Genomic DNA, 19,828 nt, shown 5'->3' with positions numbered 1-19,828 from the left:
GTATAATTGGACATCATGAACATAAAATCATTAACACACTATGTAAATGAATATTTGAGAGTTCTTAAATCCCATAGTATCTCTCTGTAAATAATAATCTTGACTTATGGGTCTAATCACATTCTTTTTACATTAGAAAAATATGATTGGCAGCATAGGTAGACCACTGATTCTCAAAGTATGGCCCCAGGTCAACTATATCAGCGTTACGGAAAACTTGTTAGAAACATAAAGTCCTAGACCCTATCTCACACCAAATGAATCATAAACTACAGGGGAAGTAACCTGAAAATCTGAGTTTTAGTAAACCTTCCAGGTGATCTGATGACAGTTCAAGTTTGAAAACCACTGCTTTAGAGACAGTAACATCATTAAACTTGTATGTGTAAGGTTCAGCAATGTGACTTAACTCCGACACAAGGCCACGTGTGAGCAAACAGTGAGATTTATTTAGCGTCTGGGTGCAGATGGGCTGAGGCAGAGTAGTGCATCGGCTTCGAAGTGAGGGTGAGGTATGCTTTTATGTGTCTGTGTAGGAGAGCAGGGGCTGAGTCTCCATTGAGGAGGCCTGGACCAACGCTTCTCTCCATTTCTTGTGGTCATCTTGCTCTCGGCATGGATGTCATTACAGTTGCCATATTCATGGGCTGTGGGTTAGAGTGGCACCTGGTTCTGTCTTTGCAGCTTTCCTTGCTAAGGTACACTGGTTCTCCACTAATGACAATTCCTGCAGATATTTCCTACTTGGGAAGAGTTCAGCCCCATGTCAGTCTCTAGTTAAACTCGGAAGTTCTAGACTTATTAATATGGATAGTTTTTAGGTCATTGGTGATGGACAACAAAGAAACTCCATAGTTGTTTATATTTCTGAAAAGGAGGGAGACAAATCAGTCACTGATTCAATTGCTGAACTATGCTTTCTCTTAACTAATGAAACACTTTGGCTAGTAGAGTGATGGATGATAAATAACAGTTGAGAGACATTAAACTATTTAATTCTACATGTTTTAAAGCTGGACACTAAAATTAGGAATGACCTTAGATTAGTGTTAACCATGGAAGAGATGAGGTGCACTAATGGCACAGTGGTTATGCATTAGGGTGCTAATCACAGCAGTTCGAAGTCACCAGTTAGTGGGGGAAAAATGGGTTTTCTGCTCCTGTAAAGAGTTAGTGTCTTGGAAATGCACAGGGGTAGTTCTACCTTGTCCTATAGGGTCATTATGAGTTGGCATTGATTGAATGGCAGTGAGTTTGGTTTTGGGGGTTTGGTGAAAGACATAGTGTGTAACCAACTTTCTATTGACAACATTGTCTTGGAGAATGAAAGAAGACTGAAGAACTAAATGTTGTTTCAAGAGGAACATACATGGTAAGTATTTCTGGATATATTTTATTGATAAAATGTCAACAGTTCAATACTAAAAGAAGCACCACAATGTGTCAGGGCAATTTTGAAGTGAAGTGCAGGTGGTTGTGAAAGCTATTTAGGAGAGAGTTTTGGTCACTGACAGAATGTAGGGGCCACGAGCCTTCCTTTTTTCCTGTGCAGAATTCATACAATTTGAACTGGATCCTGAAATTCAACCCAATTAAAATGGTTTGTGTTAATGGCACCCCGACTTACAAGATACTTTTCAAGACTCACTACTGTGGAAAAAGAGAATACTGGAAGCTCACCTCAAATTCCTGCAAAGTTATATGTACTTCTTATATAAAGAATTGGTATTCTTTTCAAATTTTACTAAAAGTATTCTTTTATTAAAATGAGTAATTATAAATTTCATATTCACCACAGTAAAGAGACTAGTTCATTGCTCAGAATCACACATCATGCTCTCTTTGGCATCATACAACATAAGATATTGCAAAATTTCCTTTCAATTAATTAGATATTTTATTTTACTATTAGTCTACTCATTCTGCCGTCTACATTTTCACTATCTAATACAGGGTAAAAGGAATGCTATTCTACCTTCCTACATTGATTGGATAGATATATTGAGTAATAGTTATACAGAAGGAAATTCTTCCATATCAGAAATGAAACCATGGCCTGCCAGCTTATGTGATTTCTTACACACACTGAGGGAGAAAGAGGGAAAGAAAGGAAGAGAAAGAAGGGGATGAAACTGCCCGTGGGGTAAAATGTTAAAGAAAAGTGAATCTGAGTGAGGAGTTAATGGAATTCTGAGAACTGCCATTATTGACTAGGGTAATTTTTGTGGTGCTGCATGCAAAGTTACTTGTCAGCTCAATTTTCCAGGGCTGAGAAGGCCATCCTTTTCCACCTCCCAAGTATCCCAACTGCCTCTTTGGCCCTGTTCCTTGCACGTGGCCATTTGATGGCCAGAACTGCAGCTATGACCTCACAGAGAGGATCCTGATCAATCCTTTGGGCCCCAATGTGGCAGCAAGCAGCAGGGGCTGGCAGCAGGAACAGGGTCAGTGGTGTCTCTGGATAGCCCGATAACGGGAGGCTCAGCCTCTGAGCACCATGGTCGGTTGTTAGGCAGAGCAGCAGCCACAAGTCACAGACGTCCAGTCCACAGGGTCCTGCAGAGTGCCCTTCTCTTGCCCTCACCAGACCTTCTCTTCATCACCACCTCCCTGCGCCACCACCAGCCCCGCCACCCTTTCCAGCTCACTAGTCTCCTATCTGCCAAATCCATCACTCACTGTTCTTCCAGCTTTGTCATCACCAAGGTCACTTGGTGCAATACCTGTGCCAGAGATTGACCGCTATGCCAGGACAATGGCTTTAATGTGCATCCACCAGGAACTTATAGACCTGATCTGTGACCCCGGGACAAGTCCTCTGCAGGTCTGGTAGGAGACCACATATTCCACTGGCAAGCAATCATCTTAGGGCCAAATAAGACCCCAGGGAGGGGTCTTCTTCTTGTCAATTCAAATTCTAGCTGAGTATCTGTTTAGACCACCCCAAATTGCCTCCACTCCCAGAATTTAACATCCGACCATTAAAATAAATGCAGTCAGTCTAAGTGGTCATCAGTACTTACCATTTCAAAGGTGCTGTTATCTACCGCTCTGTGCTGTGCGATCCCAACCCAGATGAGCCTTTGATCCCTGAAATTGGGAAGACCTACAAGAAGAATAGGCAAAAGTATGAAAGACTAGCTCAGGAATGGACTAAAAAGTACACATGTAATTTTGAAGTGAAAACCAAGTTAAGGACCTTCACAGTAACTTCATAATATAGAGGAACTCTGCAGTTGAATATGTTGTCTTTCTACTACTTTCTATGAAGTGCCATAGAGGTTTCACCTGACTTTCTGAGGACACACGTATGTTCACCTTTCATATCAGGGTGGTTAGGTGAGTGTGAGACACCAGTTTTAACAGATTAGTCTTAGCAGACAGAGACGTAGTCTTTTTGAGTGTTTTGTTAATGTGGAATCTTCTAGAACTCATAACAAAAATGAAAGGTTGGGTAAAGATTTGAAAGCTAGTTAGATATTTGTTTCATTCCAAAGAATGTGTGTTTTCAAGGTGTTTCATTCCAGTTTTATTTATTTATTTATTACCAAGGAGATTGAAATTAATGTATATCCTCTATTTTGAGTTTAAGATTTAAATGGTGTAATCAGTTACGCATTGGGCTGTTAAACATTCAGATGAGAATTTACACTCCCGTAAAGATTTACAGGAGCCCTGGTGGTGTAGTGGTTATGTGTTGGGCTGCGATCCACAGGGTCAGCAGTTCAAAACCACTAGAAGTTCCATAGGAGAAAGACTGGGTTTTTTACTCCCATAAACAATTACAGTCTCAAACCTGGAGGAGGGAACCATATTATACCCTAAATCCTGAACACCCAGTTTGCAGAAGGCTATGGATAACAGTGAGAGCTCAAACTCCATTCAAAGTGTATCTCAGGCACTGATTGTGGGCCAAGGATGGGAAAGGCCTTATTATCAGACATAGTATATTGCAGGGTAGATGTACACTTGTATTTAGGTAAAAAAAATGTACCACTTTCTCATTGGATCTCCCTCTTGTTACAATGTGTAATTGTTCCAGTTTTTAATATTTTTCACTTTGTTTTCAATTAAGGGTTTTTTGTTTTGTTTTATTTCATCTATCATTGCTATTGGGTCATTTGCTTTTGTTTTGTTTTGCTTTTGTATGCTATTCAGTGTATGAAATCCAGGATAGGTAAAACTTTAGAGACAACAATGGATCAAAAGTTCCTTTTTCTCTTTCATTTTTTTTTTTGATCAATAGTTTCAAAGGGACATTACATGGGAAATGTAGAGCTAATTTGTTAGTCCAGGTAGACTATAGAAATAAATTCATGGACATTCATATGTGTGTAAGAAAGAGTTTTATATCAAAAAGTAATTGTACACTAAGAAAATATCCCAGCCCAGCCCAGATTAAGTCCATAAGTCCGATATTAGCCCATATGTCTGATACCAATCTATCAAGTCCTCTTCAGACTCACAATACACAAGCAATGATGCTGATTGCAGGAAGATTACAGGCCAGTGGGTGGGAAGTCTTGTGGATACAATGGCATTGTAAGCATCTCAGCACTGTAGGGGTCTTCATGTGGTTCCTTCAGCTCCAAAATTCTGCCTCAGGGTAGCTTCATGTGGCTCCTCCTCAGAAACGTCTCAAAGAGAGTCAGCCTTGTCAGTAGAGAGTCTCCAAGGGAGTGAGCAGAGAGAGTGTGTGTCTCCTACCTCCATGGAGAAAAAACAGGAGTTCCCAGAATCCTCAGGAGAAGGCCATGCCCACACAGAGGACTCATTGACAGACTAGACTCCATCCCTTCACCTTTAATCCTCTCAAGTCCCAAATTGACACCGTATTATGTAACTACCACTGATAACAGTGCAAAGAAGAATAAATATCCTGGAATGGATAGTGGTGATGGTTGCACAATTCTTATGAATGTGACTGAACTAGTGAAATGCGTGATAAATGAACTATGTTGATAAAATTATTAGAAAATAAATAAGCTAATTACAAAAACAAAAATGAGAAGTAAACATGTTTCTGGTATTCTCTTTCAGTCAAGACCCATCTGTCATCAACAATGATATCCCTTGTTCCATGTCCTTTTCTGAATCCAACTTGAATCACTAGAAGCTCCCTGTCAATGTACTCGTGCAACTGTTGTCAGGTGATCTTCAGCAAAATTTTACTTGCATATATATCATATTGTTCTATAACTTGTACATTCTGTTGGGTCACTTTTGTTTGATATGAGTACAAATATAGATTATCTCCAGTCAGTTGGCCAAGTAGCTGTCATTAAATTTCTTGGTATAAATGAGTGAGTTCTTCCAGTGCTTCATCAGCTTGTTGAAACATTTCAATTGGTAGTCTATCAATTCCTGGAGCCTGGTTTTTGGCTAACGCTTTCAGTGCAGCCTGAACTTCTTCCTTCAGTACCATTGGTTCTTTATTATACACTACCTCTTGAAATGATGGAATGTTGACTAGTTCTTTGTGGTAGAGAGACTCTGTATTCTTTCCATCTTATTTTGATGTTTCCTGATTTGTTCATTTTTTTTGCCCATAGAATCTTTTAATATTGCAACTCGAAGCTTAAATTTTTTCCTGAGTTCTTTCAGTTTCAGATATTCTTTTTTGGTTTTCTAACTCTAGGTCTTTGCACATTTTATTATAATATTTGACTTTGTCTTCTCAAGCTGCCCTTTGAAATTTTCTATTCAGCTCTATGACTGCATAATATTTTCCATTTGGCTTATCTACTCTATGATTAAGAGCAAGTTCTTCTGATATCCACATTATCTTTTCTTTACTTCCTCTCTTTTTAGTAACTTTTTGCTTTCTTCATGATTGATGTCATCCCACAGCTCATCAAATCTTCTGTCATTAATGTTCAATGCAGCAAATCTATTCTTGAGATTTTTCTCAAAATTCAAGTAGGATAGACTCAAGGTCATATCTTGGCTCTCGTGGACTTATTTTAATTTTTATTCAGCTTCATTTTGAACTTACATATGAGTAATTGATTATCTGTTACACAGTCAGCCTCCGGCCTGGTTTTAGCTCCTGATATTGAGTTTCTCCATCATTTCTTTCCACAGATGTAGTCAATTTCACTTCCGCAAATTCCATCTAGAGAAGTCTTTAAATACAGTTTCCATTTGTGTTGTTGATAAAGGTATTTGGAATTACGAAGTCATTGATCTTGCAAAATTCTGTCATGTGATCTCCAGCTTCATTTCTATGTCTATCACCAAGACCATATTTTCCAACTACTTCCCCTCTTTGTTTATCACTTTTGCATTCCAATCACCAATAATTCCGATTGCATGTTTGATTAATTTCCAACTGAAGATGTTGGAGAATTCTTCAATTTGTGTCAAAAACAAGAATACTAAATGTGTTAATATAATGCAATGAATTGTATCTATTTCTGCATAGTTAACATGCCTTTCAAAAATATTTTAAAACTGCACGTCCATTTTACTGTATTATGTAACATTTTTATATTGAATTTTCTTTTAGATTGTTTCTGTGAGTCCAACCTTCTGGAACAGAAAGGGGCTCAGAATGTTCCTGAGGAGTTTATCTATTTTCATTCTATTGCAGAAGTTCAGGAAGATACCAGAAGACAAAAACAACAGAAACTACTCATCGCCTCCCGCAGGCATACCAAACAAGATATTCATCATAGGAACCTGGGTATTCAGACATGGGGTAATGGTTACCACCTCACCCACCCCACCCTTGCCTCCATTAAATGAAGAAGGTACACTGGTGGTGTTATTGGGTAAGCATTGGACTGCAGTTCAAATTGGCAGTTCAAACACACCTGGTACTCCACTGCCTGCTCTGGTATATATTTAAAAATTTGAAGTTAGTTGTTTTTGTGACGAGTTATAGCTTTGGAAACCCTATATAGGATGGCTCTGAGGCAGAATGAATTCAATGACAGTGACTTTGGATTTTGTCTTTGGTTTGTTGGCACCTTAGTGTCTACTCTAAACTGAAAAAGAAAAAAAATGTCCCTTGCCTGCTAGTCTATTCTGACTCATATCGACTTTATAGCACAGAATAAAATTGCCCCTGTGGTTTCCAATGCTGTTCTCTTGATAGAAAGGAATTCTTGTTATGCAGTGGTTAAAGCACTCAGCAGAAAGCACTAACAGAAAGGTCACTGCTTTGAATGTACTCACTGCCCAGTAGCAGAAACAGTTAGCAGTCTGATTTCACCTAGCTGCTGGGTACTTAACCATTACAACACCAGGGCAGCTAGGAAGAAATAATCGACAAACCAGCAATTAATATTAATAGTCTTTATAATTCTTAAACATAACAAGTACTCATAGTATATTTGAAATTCCTAGACTGAAATTTGCTACTTACTATTACATTTTTCTTTTTATTGTTGAAGCCATTTAAACATGTACAAAAATGCTATTATGGATAATAGTTTTAGAAATTTTCCTTTTTAAATCATCTTATTAATCTGTCCTCCATAACTTCACATGAATGGTGTAATCAATTAGAAATCTTTCTTAGAATTAACCTCGCAAAATATCTGAAGAAGCATAAAAAATATCTACTTTGACCCAATTGTTCTCTAAAATCATAATTTGATTATTCTGTAATTCATTAGAGTTTACATGAGAAATTATTTATCAGAACTGTACATTAAACTATACCTAAAGGAAGCAGAAAGCATAGTCCCCAAAAGGTTTGAGTATTTACTGTTGTATGGAAAAATATATTTAAAATCAAGTTAAGGACTTTCATGCCAATGAAAGCAGACTCAAGAGACTGTCAAAAGTGGGGAGGGAAAGGGAATGAATATAAAGCAATAGGCTAGATTGTTAGCAGGTGTTAACTTGGGTGTAATGGAAAATAGTAGTCCACAAGAGGGAGAAGAGAAATTAAGGAGCAGGTGACAGGATGTGATAAAAATAATATTGATAAGAAACCACTAACAGCACCCCATGATGCCTAAAATATTGTATACTGAAGCAACATTTTTCTTTGAAAATTAATTTTGCATGGTCTTCCCAAATACCAAGTTAGTGTGACATAAAATGGTGGACAATATTATTAAAATTATTAAAATTCTATTAAATATTACTTTTCTCTTGTCTAGGTGATTGATATGATATTTAAATCACACAACCATAGCTACTTATAAAATCTGGTTTATAAAAGTATTTACTTTACAAAAACCCTAAGAGAGATAAGGTATGATTGCAAATGATGAGATTAATTCCATAAACTACATAAGAAAAAAGTCTCATTACTTATATTCATACCACATATATTTTTTTCCAAAAATTTAGGGCACATAGGCCACAATTCATCTTGCCCATTTAAATTTTCAACTTTCTTGAATAATGATAATAGTTGTTGTTGTTGTTGTTTTTACAAAACCAAGGGTAACCTAAATTGTGGGGGAGGCAGTGGTAATCTGTCACCTGAGGACAAAATCTTGCCCACTCAAGGGTTTTTTTGAAAGGAGGTAGCAAGGTTGGCTACAACAATGGGCTCAAACATAAGAACAATTGTGAAGACCAGGCGGCATTTCCTCCTGTTATACATAGGGTCGCTAGCAGGCAGAACTGACTCAACAGCACCTAATAAAAATACAAGCGTTAGTAAGACATAGAAGAAATCATTTATGGCCCCATCTGACTTCTTTTTATTCCTGAAACACAGAGAATATTTAAAGGAGCACTATTCAAGTCCCAAGAGAATGCCCAAACTGTGGTTTTGATGTAAATCAAAGTGTGAGGGGAAGGGTTAGAGAGATGAAAGCTTCACCTTCAGAAATGTACAGACATGGGTGGAGGATATGGCGAGAAAGAATAGCTTTACATTATGATATTTGGGTTTGATAGGGATTTCTATGGTGTGATAGCAATATTTTAACAGTTTTATTGGCATAAATTCACAAATCATACACTCAAATGGTTCAATCACAGTAGAAAGAGTTGTACAGTCATCACCAGCTTTAGAATATTTCAGAACATTTTTTCTTTTATCCATCATTAGCTTCCCATTCCCTCCAATCTCCCCTGCCAGACCCCGAAAGAAGCCAGTAATCCAGTTAACATCTCTACAGATTTATCTACCTTGTATTACATATACAGAAAAACATACAAAACTAAAACCAAAACCAAATTTAAAACCAACAACAATAACAAAGTGAAACAGAAAAACCTCAATTAAAAAGAAAGCAGAAATTATTAAAATCTAGAACAAATTAAAAATGGGTCTAAAAGGACTTTGCAGCTAGGCTTTGAACTAAGGGAATGTGAGAGCAGCCCTGAACCTGCCCCATCCTCCCCACTGCAAACCCCCTTGGGTCCCTGGGTGAAGCATTCCCTGGGTCCATAGCCTCAAGAGGCTGCTAGGAAGAAGTGCTGGAGACAAGCAGCAGAGGACGTAGAGCAGTGAGTGAATGACAGTGTGCCTCACCTGTTCTGTACCCAGGATTAGGCTCAGACTGGGCAGGGTCAGTTCTGCCAAAAGGGCAGTAAGGAGAACTCCAGAGATGGGTGAGGTTGTCAGAGAAACCTGTGCCTGGAAAAGCGGAGACAAGCCAAGGAAGGCAGCAGAAACGGATAAATTGTCAGACAAAAATGTGCAGGCAACGGGAAAAGGGAGCAAACAGAAAACAGGCTGAAGTGTCTAACCAAGAAATGAAAGAAATGGAGAAAGGTTAAACAAGGAGCGGCCAGCTTGTGGTGAAACAAGAGAAAAAGTAGCCAAGTCAGATTCGTGTTTCATTGGTAGGTCTTGTTATCGTCCTTGTACATTCCAGAGGAATATTTTATCAACTCTTTTGTAAATGCAATTATTTAGGAGCTCTACAACCATTTGTAAGAAGGAGGAACTACTGTATCATTCTATTTTTTAAAAGTGTAAATGCTTTTGTTTAAGTCTGAAGACATTTACTGGAGGTTTATTTTTGGTACAACCAGAACATAGTGGGATGTTATAGGAAGAGTTGACTGTCATTGAGGACATCCTTTTGAAGGCATGTGTGTTAGTCTGGACAAACTAGAGAAACAATTCTATAAACACGCATACGTGTACACAAGAGTTTTATAAAAATGATAATTGTACATTAAGAAAGCATCCCAACCCAGTCCAGGCCAAGCCCAAAAGTCTCATAAGAAATACAGGTTTTCCCAGAATTCTCAGGAGAAGGCCATGCCCATGCCAAGGCCTCATTGGCTATAATCTGATTGACTCCACCCTTATATTCTTAATCCTCAAATTGACAAACGATTATATAACTACCACAGTATGTTATATGCTTTTGTGTTTTTCAGTGTATGAAACCCAGGATTGATGAACCTATAGGGACAACAAGTAGAATAAGGGTTTTAGGGGGAGGGGTTACAGTGGTGGTAAGGTTGGTAAGGGAATGATATATTTATTAAATCTCAAATAAAAAAAGGACAAGAGTCTAAAGTCCCAGTAGTCTATAGCACATGGCCTGGATAGAAACTTGGTCAAAAATGCCCAATTAGGAACATAGTACTAGACATATTCTCCCCTTGGGTTCTAAGTAAGTATTGTTAAGCTTTTTTTTTTCTGGATGAGGGGTTTTTCCTCATTTTCCTACCACAAAAGTGTCATTGTGTTCTATGAAACACATGTGCTCCCTTCCCCCTTTCTTGACTTGAATTGCCAGCAATTTCCCCTTATCATTCTGGTAGGAGTGTCTGTTGGTTTGGGGTGATTTTAGCATAATTTTTCATGGCAGCAACTGAATGGTATTCTCCCTCTCTCCACATCTTGAAAAGCTGACTTTAGCTGGGGTGAAATCTACTCTGTGGAAGTGGTTTTTAAGATGTACATATACGTTTTATGGAAGCTAGGCAGGCTCTCTACCTCATTACTTGGGTGCTTGGATTAGAAGATTACTTGAGCTTCTTTTTGTGAAAAAACCGTTATTATCAAGGTAACTGGTCTTGGGTTTTAAATCCTTATCTAGACCAGGGGTTGACAAACTTCTGCGATGGAAGAGCCAATCTAAACCCCCACAACAAATTAAAAGCTATTTGAGAGCCATAAATAGATTTTCCACCAACAAATGAAATAACCATTATCTGAATAATATCATTCAATTTTTTTCAACTTTACTTCAGAGCCATATGTATATACTAAACGAGCCGCATATGGCTCACAAGCCAGTTTGCCGATCTCTGATCTGGACATATCACAGATACCTGAGACAAACACAAAGTAGTTTTCCACCTTAGCAAAAGAACTTTCTGAAACGTTTTACCAGAGACTCTCATCACAAAAACAAGCCCCCAGCTAGCTAGTGGATTCCAACCCAAAGCAACCCAATGGGACAGAGTAAAATTACGTCTAAGGGTCTTTGAAACTGGGGATAGTTACAGGAATGGACAAGATAGCTTTTTAGAGACTTTCAGGGCGCTCGCGTCCATACCGACTCATAGGGACCCTCTGCGTTTCAACGCGCGACCTCAGCACGAGTATTCCAAGGTCTAACCCACAGCTCCGCAAGAAGAACCCAGCTGTAGAAAGAAAACTTTCCCTCAAGCTAGCCAACCGCTTGCAGCGGTTTTCCTTACGGCTCAGGGAGGGCGGAGAGACGATGGGAACCGGAAGGCCAGGGGCGTGACCGGGTGTGGCCGTCCTGGGGTGGGGGCGCGAGGGGCGGGGATAGGCAAATTGAGCTGCTTTGTCCCGCTCCGCTTTCCGTACCCAGAAGCGGGCGGAGAGGTTCCGAGGAATGGCGGCCATTAAGGTGAGTGAACGGGGGCTTTGTTTAGGTTCTGTGAGTGCAGGTAGCATTCTAGTAAGTGTCAAGTGTAAAAGGACTCCTCTCAGCTGCCAGTGTCCTGACAGGAAGGGGCTGGGTAGAGATAAGACCGCCGGAAAAGGGTCAAGGTCATGGGATCCGCGTTCGGCGCTTAAACCCCTTGGCCTCAGAAGATACCTGCCATTATTATCTATTAGATTTTCTTCATCCGGGAGCACCGCTCCCTTCCTGGTTTACCGCGTTTGACCACCTGACAGGGGTACAGTGAAAACTGGGAAAATCCTGAGCCACGAGCACCCGCAGAGGTTGAGGGCTTTTGAACTGGAACAAAGTGTCGCCATTCACAAGGTGGGGCTAATGACCGGACGATTTCATTGGAACTTTTTTTTTTTTGAGGGCGAAATAAACCAGGAGAGAGAGGTCACACACTCTCGTTCCAGTACGAATGCTTATGTGTATTGTTACAACTCTCTGGGTTCAACTAGCAAACATGAATTTATTTCGCGCCCTGCAGTATTACAATGGTGTATTTACGGAGGAATTTGTGTGCCAGAAGTGATTCAGCTGTTTCCCTTCTAACTCCTAGCGACCTTATAGGACAGAGTAAAACTCCACAAAGTTTTTGAGGCATGGAAGTACAGACTGCCTCATCTTTCGCCCCTAAAGCGCCTGGGGGGTTGAACCGCCGACCTTTAGATCGGCAACCTAATGTTTAACCAAGCAGTGGACAAATCGTGTTTTCACACAGACGGTTTTAAGTGTAAAGCCATGCACCCTGTTTGCTGGAGGAAAAAAAACGTTTACATTTGATCTTAATGTACTGTACTCATGTTTCTGAAATTCTCGCTCTCCTGTTTATTCGAATTATTGCAGCAATCTCCTAACTGGACTCATTGTCTGGCTCTTCTGGACTCCTTTCTATTATACTTCCTACTGAAATGCACATCTGATTAGGCACTTCCCCTACTTCCAAACCCAAACACTGCTATCTGGTCAATTCCAACTCATAGGGCCTTAGGACCAAGAAGAACTGCCCCCAAGGGGTTCTGAGGTTGTAAATCTAAGGAATTATGCCACCAGCACCCCTGTATTTCACAGAGATGTGTTAAAATGAAGAAGACAGGCAATGAGATTAGCCTTGGCAAAAAAGAGAAGACACTTCTGTTTTAGAGGCTGGAGCTGGGAGAGATAAAAGGGGAAGCTACAGAGAGAGTTTGAGGAACAGAAGAAGGGAATTTTGGTAGCTAACGCCATTTGCTAAGAGAGGAAAATGTAGAATGTACCTTTAGTGGTTATAGAATGAAAAAGGCTTGGTAAAGCCAATGTGGAAAATACAATACACCATCAGTAACCAAACCAAAACACCAAAACCACTGTTACCAGATTGAATCCAATTCACATTGACCCTGTATAGGGTTTCTGAGACTGTAAATCTTTATGGAAGCTGACAGCCTCATCTTTCTCCTTGGAGAAGCTGGTGGGTTGAACCTCCGACCTTGCAGGTAGTACTCTGCTCCTTAACCTGAAAGTACCACCAGAGCTCCAAAACATCAATAGGTATTGAATAAAAGAATTCATGGGAAATAAGTTTGGTTGTGATTGGCTCTATCATTGTGAATTTCTCAATGCTTTTAACAGCCGAGGAGGAGATTAAATAGTGGGGGTGCTCTAGTACTGAGTATTGAGAAGGTGAGATGGGTGGTATGAGGTGTAAATAAACAGAATTTTTTTCTTTACATAAACATTTTTAAAATTACAATTACACAAAAAGGCAAATCAAAAACAGTTTGATACATTTTCATTAAATGAGCATACTTGTCTAACCAGCATTTTCTTCCCCTCACCCCCCCAAAAGAACAACTAGCAGCTCAGAAGTCCACCCCATGCCTCCCTTCTATTTATCTTCCAACATAGATTAATTTTGCCCTATGTTTGAGCTTTGTATAAATGAAATTAGGCAATATTTGCTCTATTGCAGTGGTTCTCAACCTTCCTAATGCCACGACCCTTTAATATAGTTCCTCATGTTGTGGTGACCCCAACCATAAAATTATTTTCATTGCTATTCATAACTGTAATTTTGCTACTGTTATGAATTGTAATGTAAATATCTGATATGCAGGATATATTTTCATTGTTACAAATTGAACATAATTAAAGCATAGTGGTTCATCACAAAACAATATGTAATTATATATTGTGAAATATTTATAGCTAATGACAAATAAATGAAATTTTGTCTTGAAGCATGATGTAGCATATGTAACAGTCTTCACGCCAGGTACTTGTATGTGGGTGTATCTGCATGTGGGCAGACCCGCCTGGAGACAGATAGAGGAGCAGTGTCTCGGTTCCTAAGACCATCGGAAATATGTGTTTTCCGATGGTTTTAGGCAACCCCTGTGAAAAGGTCATTCGATTCCCCAAAGGGGTCGCAACCCACAGGTTGAGAACCACTGCTCTATTGTGTCTGGCTTCTTTCATCCAATATTGTGTTTGTGAAATTCATCCATATTGCTGCATGTGACAGTAGTTCGTTTATTCTTACTGCTTTGCAATATTCCAGTGTTTGAATATATCACAAACATCCACTATACCGCTGCTGAATATTTGAGTTGTGTTTAGACTTAATTTTTATAATTGTGGTAAGCATATAGGTGACAGACTACTGCCATTTTTAGAATTTTCAAATATGCAGTACCATGTGACATTAATTACATTCCAAATTTTTCAACACCCTTAACAGAATGTTTTTAGTTTTGAGCTATTACAAATAATGCTGCTTTGAACATTTTCCTCAATATTTTTTGGTGTGCACAAAATATGTCCAGATTTCTGTTGAGTGTGTATGCAAGAGTGAAATATCAAGGTCATAGGGCATACAGCTTTGGTAGATCTGCCAAATAGGATTCCAAAATGATTATACACATTTATCTACCATTTGTGAGGTTTCTAGTTGTTCCAGAACAGACATTTTGCCTCAGAGTGTAAAAGTAACGGTTTAGAAACAGTATTGTGATTTAGAAAGAAGACAGACCATCCTTCCTGTACCTGAGACAATTGAATTGTCCCCACCACAGAAGGTTACAGGGAAGCGATAATAACCTCAGGTGTCAGTCACATTTCCTTTAGGCATGGAGAGCAGAGGAGGGCCAGCAGAAAGAATTTTTGTGGTTTGCAGAGGTAGCATGAAGTTTGGTCATGGGAGAGAAAATGCAGAAGATTGTAGAAATGAGAATAGAGAAAATATTCCTTGGGGTTACATCTTGGAGCTTTGTCTAAGAATGATGGAGAAACGGAACATGGCTGTTATAAATTTTAAAGTTTCACAATCCTTGATGGTACCAGCCACATATTCCTTTGGGTCGACTTTAGCCTTCTCCCCGCCCCATGTGATTGCTACCAGAAAGAAGTTGCAACTTATCAAAGTGAAGTTCATACATGGAAAGACTGGTGGCATCTCCTGTAAATTCAGATTTTCTGTTTTTATTGTTGGATATCTTTAGTCTGAACAGAACTTTAAGTTATCCTTTGAAATTTCTAGCTTGTTTAACAGTATGTGCCAGAAAGGAAACGTGGTCTGTGCATTGCCTCTTCCCACACTCGTGCCCATGGGACCCACTGCTGGAGAGTCAATTCTCCTTCATAGAGACACTATAGGACAGAGTAGAACTTTGCCATAGGGTTTCTGAGACTGTAAATCTTTATAGGAGGAGACAGCCTCATGTTTCTCCCACTGAATAGCTAGTGGGCTGAATAAGCTGACCTTGTTATGCTATGAGGACTCAGTATTTCCCATAATGTTAGTCTTAGGTTACTGCCATTTTTGTGTTTTGTTGTTAAATTGTGCAAGGCTTTATATATTTTATAAGGTACATATTTTATGTGATATGAATCATACAGTTAAAAATTTTATATTTAGGGCCTTGATCCATTTTTAATTATTTTTAGTCCTATTTTTAATGGGGTGTGTATATGTTAGTTGTGTTTTAAAATCCATTAACTAATTTTGACACTATTTTGTGTTTTTCTGTCCCTGATTATCATAAACTGATTAAAGTTGAAATATGACAACTTTAAAAAAATCATTTTATTGGGGACTCTGACAGCTCTTATAACAATCCATACATCAATTGTATCAAGCACATTTTCACATATGTTGCCATCATAATTTTCAAAACGTTTTCTTTCTACTTGAGCTCTTGGTATCAGCTCCTCTTTTGACCTCCCCCTTGAACCTTTTGGCCCCGGGAACCCTTGACACATTATAAATTATTATTTTTATATTTTACACTGTTTACTGTCTCCCTTAACCCACGGTTCTATTGGAATGATGACAATCTTTTTGCTATTTAAATGTTTATTTGTGTAGCAATTTGTACTCTCTGTATGTATGAAGAAGAGGCTTATTAACAACCTGTGATATACAGATGACACAATTTTGCTGCTAAAAGGGAGGAGAACTCGAAGCACATGCTGATGAAGATCAAGGATTGCAGCCTTCAGTATGGATTACAATGCCACATAAAGAAAACCAAAATCCCATAGCTGGGCCGATAAGTAACATGATAAATGGAGAAAAGATTCAAGTTGTTAAGGATTTCTTCTTGCTTGGATCTATGATCAGCAGTCAAGAGATCTAATTGCCTTGGTAAGTGTGCTGGTAAAGATCTCTTTAAAGTATTGAAAAGCAGGGATGTTAGGTTGAGGACTAAGATGGGTCTGATCCAAGCCATGGGATTGTCACTTGCTTCATATGCATGTAAAAGTTGGTCATTGAATAAGGAAGAGAGATGAAGAGTCTAGGTATTTGAATTATGGTGCTGGCAACGAATATTGAAAGTACCTGGACTGCCAAAGGAACCAACAAATCTGTCTGGGAAGACGTACCACCTGAATGTCCCTTAGAGACAAGGATGATGAGACTCCATCTCAACGCTTTGGACGGGTCAAGAGAGACCAGTGCCTGGAGAAGAACGCCATGCTTGGTAAAGTAGAGGAGCAGCAAAAAAGAGGAAGCCCTTCGACACAGCGGTTTCAACGATGGACTCAAACTTTAGAACAATTGTGAGGATGGTGCAGGGCCAGGCAATGTTTTGTTCTGTTATCCATAGGTTTGCTATGAGTTGAAACCAACTCAATGGCACCTCACAACAATAACAACATATATCTTTATATTATAGCTCTCTTATTCACTTAATAATTGTATCATAATTATTGCATAATTTAAATGCTTTAAAATTTCAAAATAATGCAGTATCACAGTCAAATCACTTGGTACTTGAGCTGCCTTAACATCAGTTCTCTACAATTTAATTTAATAAAAGTAAAAATCCAAACTATGCTGAGCTGCTGAGTTATTTTTTCTGGCTAACAAATTGTCCTATTAAATGCCAGAGCTTTAGTTTTTATGAAAATTATATCTCAAATGTACCATATATTTTTCCATCTATCTTAAGTTAAAGAGTATAACCCATTCTTCATCATTCAGTGGTTTTGTTATTTAACTTTGTGTAATGTAATATGCTATAGCTGTTATTCTGATAGAAAATGAAAATATACATAGTGGACACGAATGGATATTGAACCCCAAAACAATTTTTGAACTTTCTATCTTAGAAAAGGTTTCTGATTTCATTCTTTTTTTTTCCCCATGAAGTAAACTGAAATATATATAATGGCTTTTTAGGCAGTATAGCATGTTCATTTTTATCAAAGGTGACTTTTTTTCCAGGTGTGTTTCTATCGTCCAGAAGAGGTCATTGCTGAGACTTACAACTGGTTTGACATTTTTTGTTGTTGTTACTATTAACCTACATTATTTTTTGTCAACAAATTAATCATCAGATTATTACATTTTTTTACAGTTATTCTGCAGGCTGCTACTCTCTTGGGGTGTCCCTTAATATTTAACTTCTAAGTAAATAGCAGATGGTATATGTGGTGCTGTGGAATCAGTGTTAGGTTTCTAACCACAAGTTAATGGTTCAAACCAACTAGCCACTCTGAGAGGGAAAGATGAGATTACTCCCATAAAGATTTACAGTCTCTGAAACCCTATATAGGATTGATATGAGTCTGAAGTGACTCGATGGCTGGGGGGTTTGTTTTGTTTGTGTGATACACCATTTAAAGTCCAGGTGGTACAGGAGTCAGTGCTTTGCAGCTAATCAAAAGGTTGAAGATTTGAGTCTACTCAGACATTTCAGAAGATAGGCCAGACGATCTACTTCTCAATCAACTTGACAATAACTGGTTGATGAATCATACATTTCTTTCTTTTTTGGTCAATAAAGGTTCTTTACTGTTTTTTTATTTATCTTTTAAAAATCGTTTTATTAGGGGCTCATACAACTCATCACAATCCATACATACATCAATTGTGTAAAGCACATTTGTACATTCATTGCCCTCATCATTCTCAAAACATTTGCTCTCCACTTAAGCCCCTGGCATTAGATCCTCATTTTTCCCCTCCCTCCCCCCTCCCTCATGAACCCTTGATAATTTATAAATTATTATTTTGTCATATCTTGCCCTGTCCAACATCTCCCTTCACCTACTTTTCTGTTGTCCGTCCCCCAGGGAGGAGGTCACTTGTAGATCCTTGTAATCGGTCCCCCCTTTCCAACCAACCCTCCCTCTACCCTCCAGTATCACCAGTCACGCCACTGGTCCTGAAGGGATCATCCGCCCTGCATTCCCTGTGTTTCCAGTTCCTATCTGTACCAGTGTACATCCTCTGGTCTAGCCAGATTTGCAAGGTAGAATTGGGATCATGTGGAGGTGGGGGTGGGGGGTGGAGAGGAAGTATTTAGAAACTAGAGGAAAGTTGTATTTTTCATCGTTGCTACATCGCATCTTGACTGGCTCGTCTCCTCCCCATTAGAAATCATACATTTCTAATGTGGAAATAGATCAAAGAGGTGGAGAAAACTGTTTCTTGACAAGGCATTGTTTCCTTCTATTGTGCATAAGGTCTCCCTACCAGTCAGAACTGAACAGATGGCACCTAACAACAGCTAGGTGGGAGGTGCTTTATATTCATTGACTCTTTCAATCAACAATCCTATGTGGTAGACCCCATTTAAGATGTTTCTGGCTGAAGTTTAGAATCGGACAGACTTCACAGTAAAATAAAAAATTGTCTCGTAAAACAAGAAGTTTAGATGTAGTCCACACTTCAGGATTTCACTGCTCTCACTGCTGTTTTAGCAAGCATGATGTCCTTATCTAGGGACTGATCTATCCTGACAACACCTGAGATGAAGTCTTGCCATGCTTGCCTCCAAGGAACACTCTGGCCGTACTACTTCCAAGACAGATCTCTTTGTCCTTTCAGCAGTCCATGGGACTTTGAATATTCCTCAGCACCACAATTCAAATGCATCAATTCTTCTTTGATAATCTTTATTTGGTGTCCAACTTTCACATACATCTGAGGCAATTGAGAATACATGACTTTCGGTCTAAGGCACTGTCATCCTCAGTGGAAAAATCTTTGTTTCTCAATACTCGAAAGAGGTCTTGTGCAGCAAATTTACCAAAAGCAATGCGTTTCTTGATATCTTGATCACTGCTTCCATAAGCATTGATTTTGGAGCCATGTAAGACAAAATCTTTGCAAACTTCAACATTTTCTCCATTTATTTTTCTTGATCTTACCTATTGATCCAGTTGTGCGGATTATGGTTTTCATTACATTGAGTTGCAATCCATACTGAAGGCTGTAATCGTTGTTCTTCATCAGCAAATGCCTCAAGTCCGCCTCGTTTTCAACAAGCTAGACTGTGTCATCTTAGGTTAATAAACCTTTCTCCAGTCCTGATGCCACATTCTTATAAGCCAGCTTCTCTGATGATTTGCTCAACATAAGATTGAATAAGTATGGTGACAAGTTACAACCCTGTCTCACATCTTTCTAAACCACACAATAGTCCCCTGTTCTGTTCCCACAACTGCTCCACTTGAGTGAAATGAAGTTCTCTGGAATTCCCATTCTTTAGGTTATCCACAGTTGAATGCCTTGGCATAGTCAATAAAACACAAATGAGCAT

General features: G+C 38.9%; 1 protein-coding gene across 1 annotated transcript in view; it reads left to right on the top strand.

The window, feature by feature from the left end:
* Positions 1–11,723: 11,723 nt before the first annotated feature.
* Positions 11,724–19,828, top strand: part of APOOL (apolipoprotein O like) — a 53,583-nt gene continuing 45,478 nt past the window's right edge. The window contains 1 exon segment of the mRNA XM_045297371.1: positions 11,724–11,756. Within this exon segment, the coding sequence (XP_045153306.1) occupies positions 11,742–11,756 (15 nt within the window). The 5' untranslated portion in view covers positions 11,724–11,741.

Source organism: Echinops telfairi, unplaced genomic scaffold, assembly GCF_000313985.2.
Source record: "Echinops telfairi isolate 266 unplaced genomic scaffold, ASM31398v2 ScPeMD7_7419;HRSCAF=8457, whole genome shotgun sequence".
NCBI lineage: Eukaryota > Metazoa > Chordata > Mammalia > Afrosoricida > Tenrecidae > Echinops > Echinops telfairi.
This window is presented reverse-complemented; position numbering and strand designations above follow the sequence as displayed.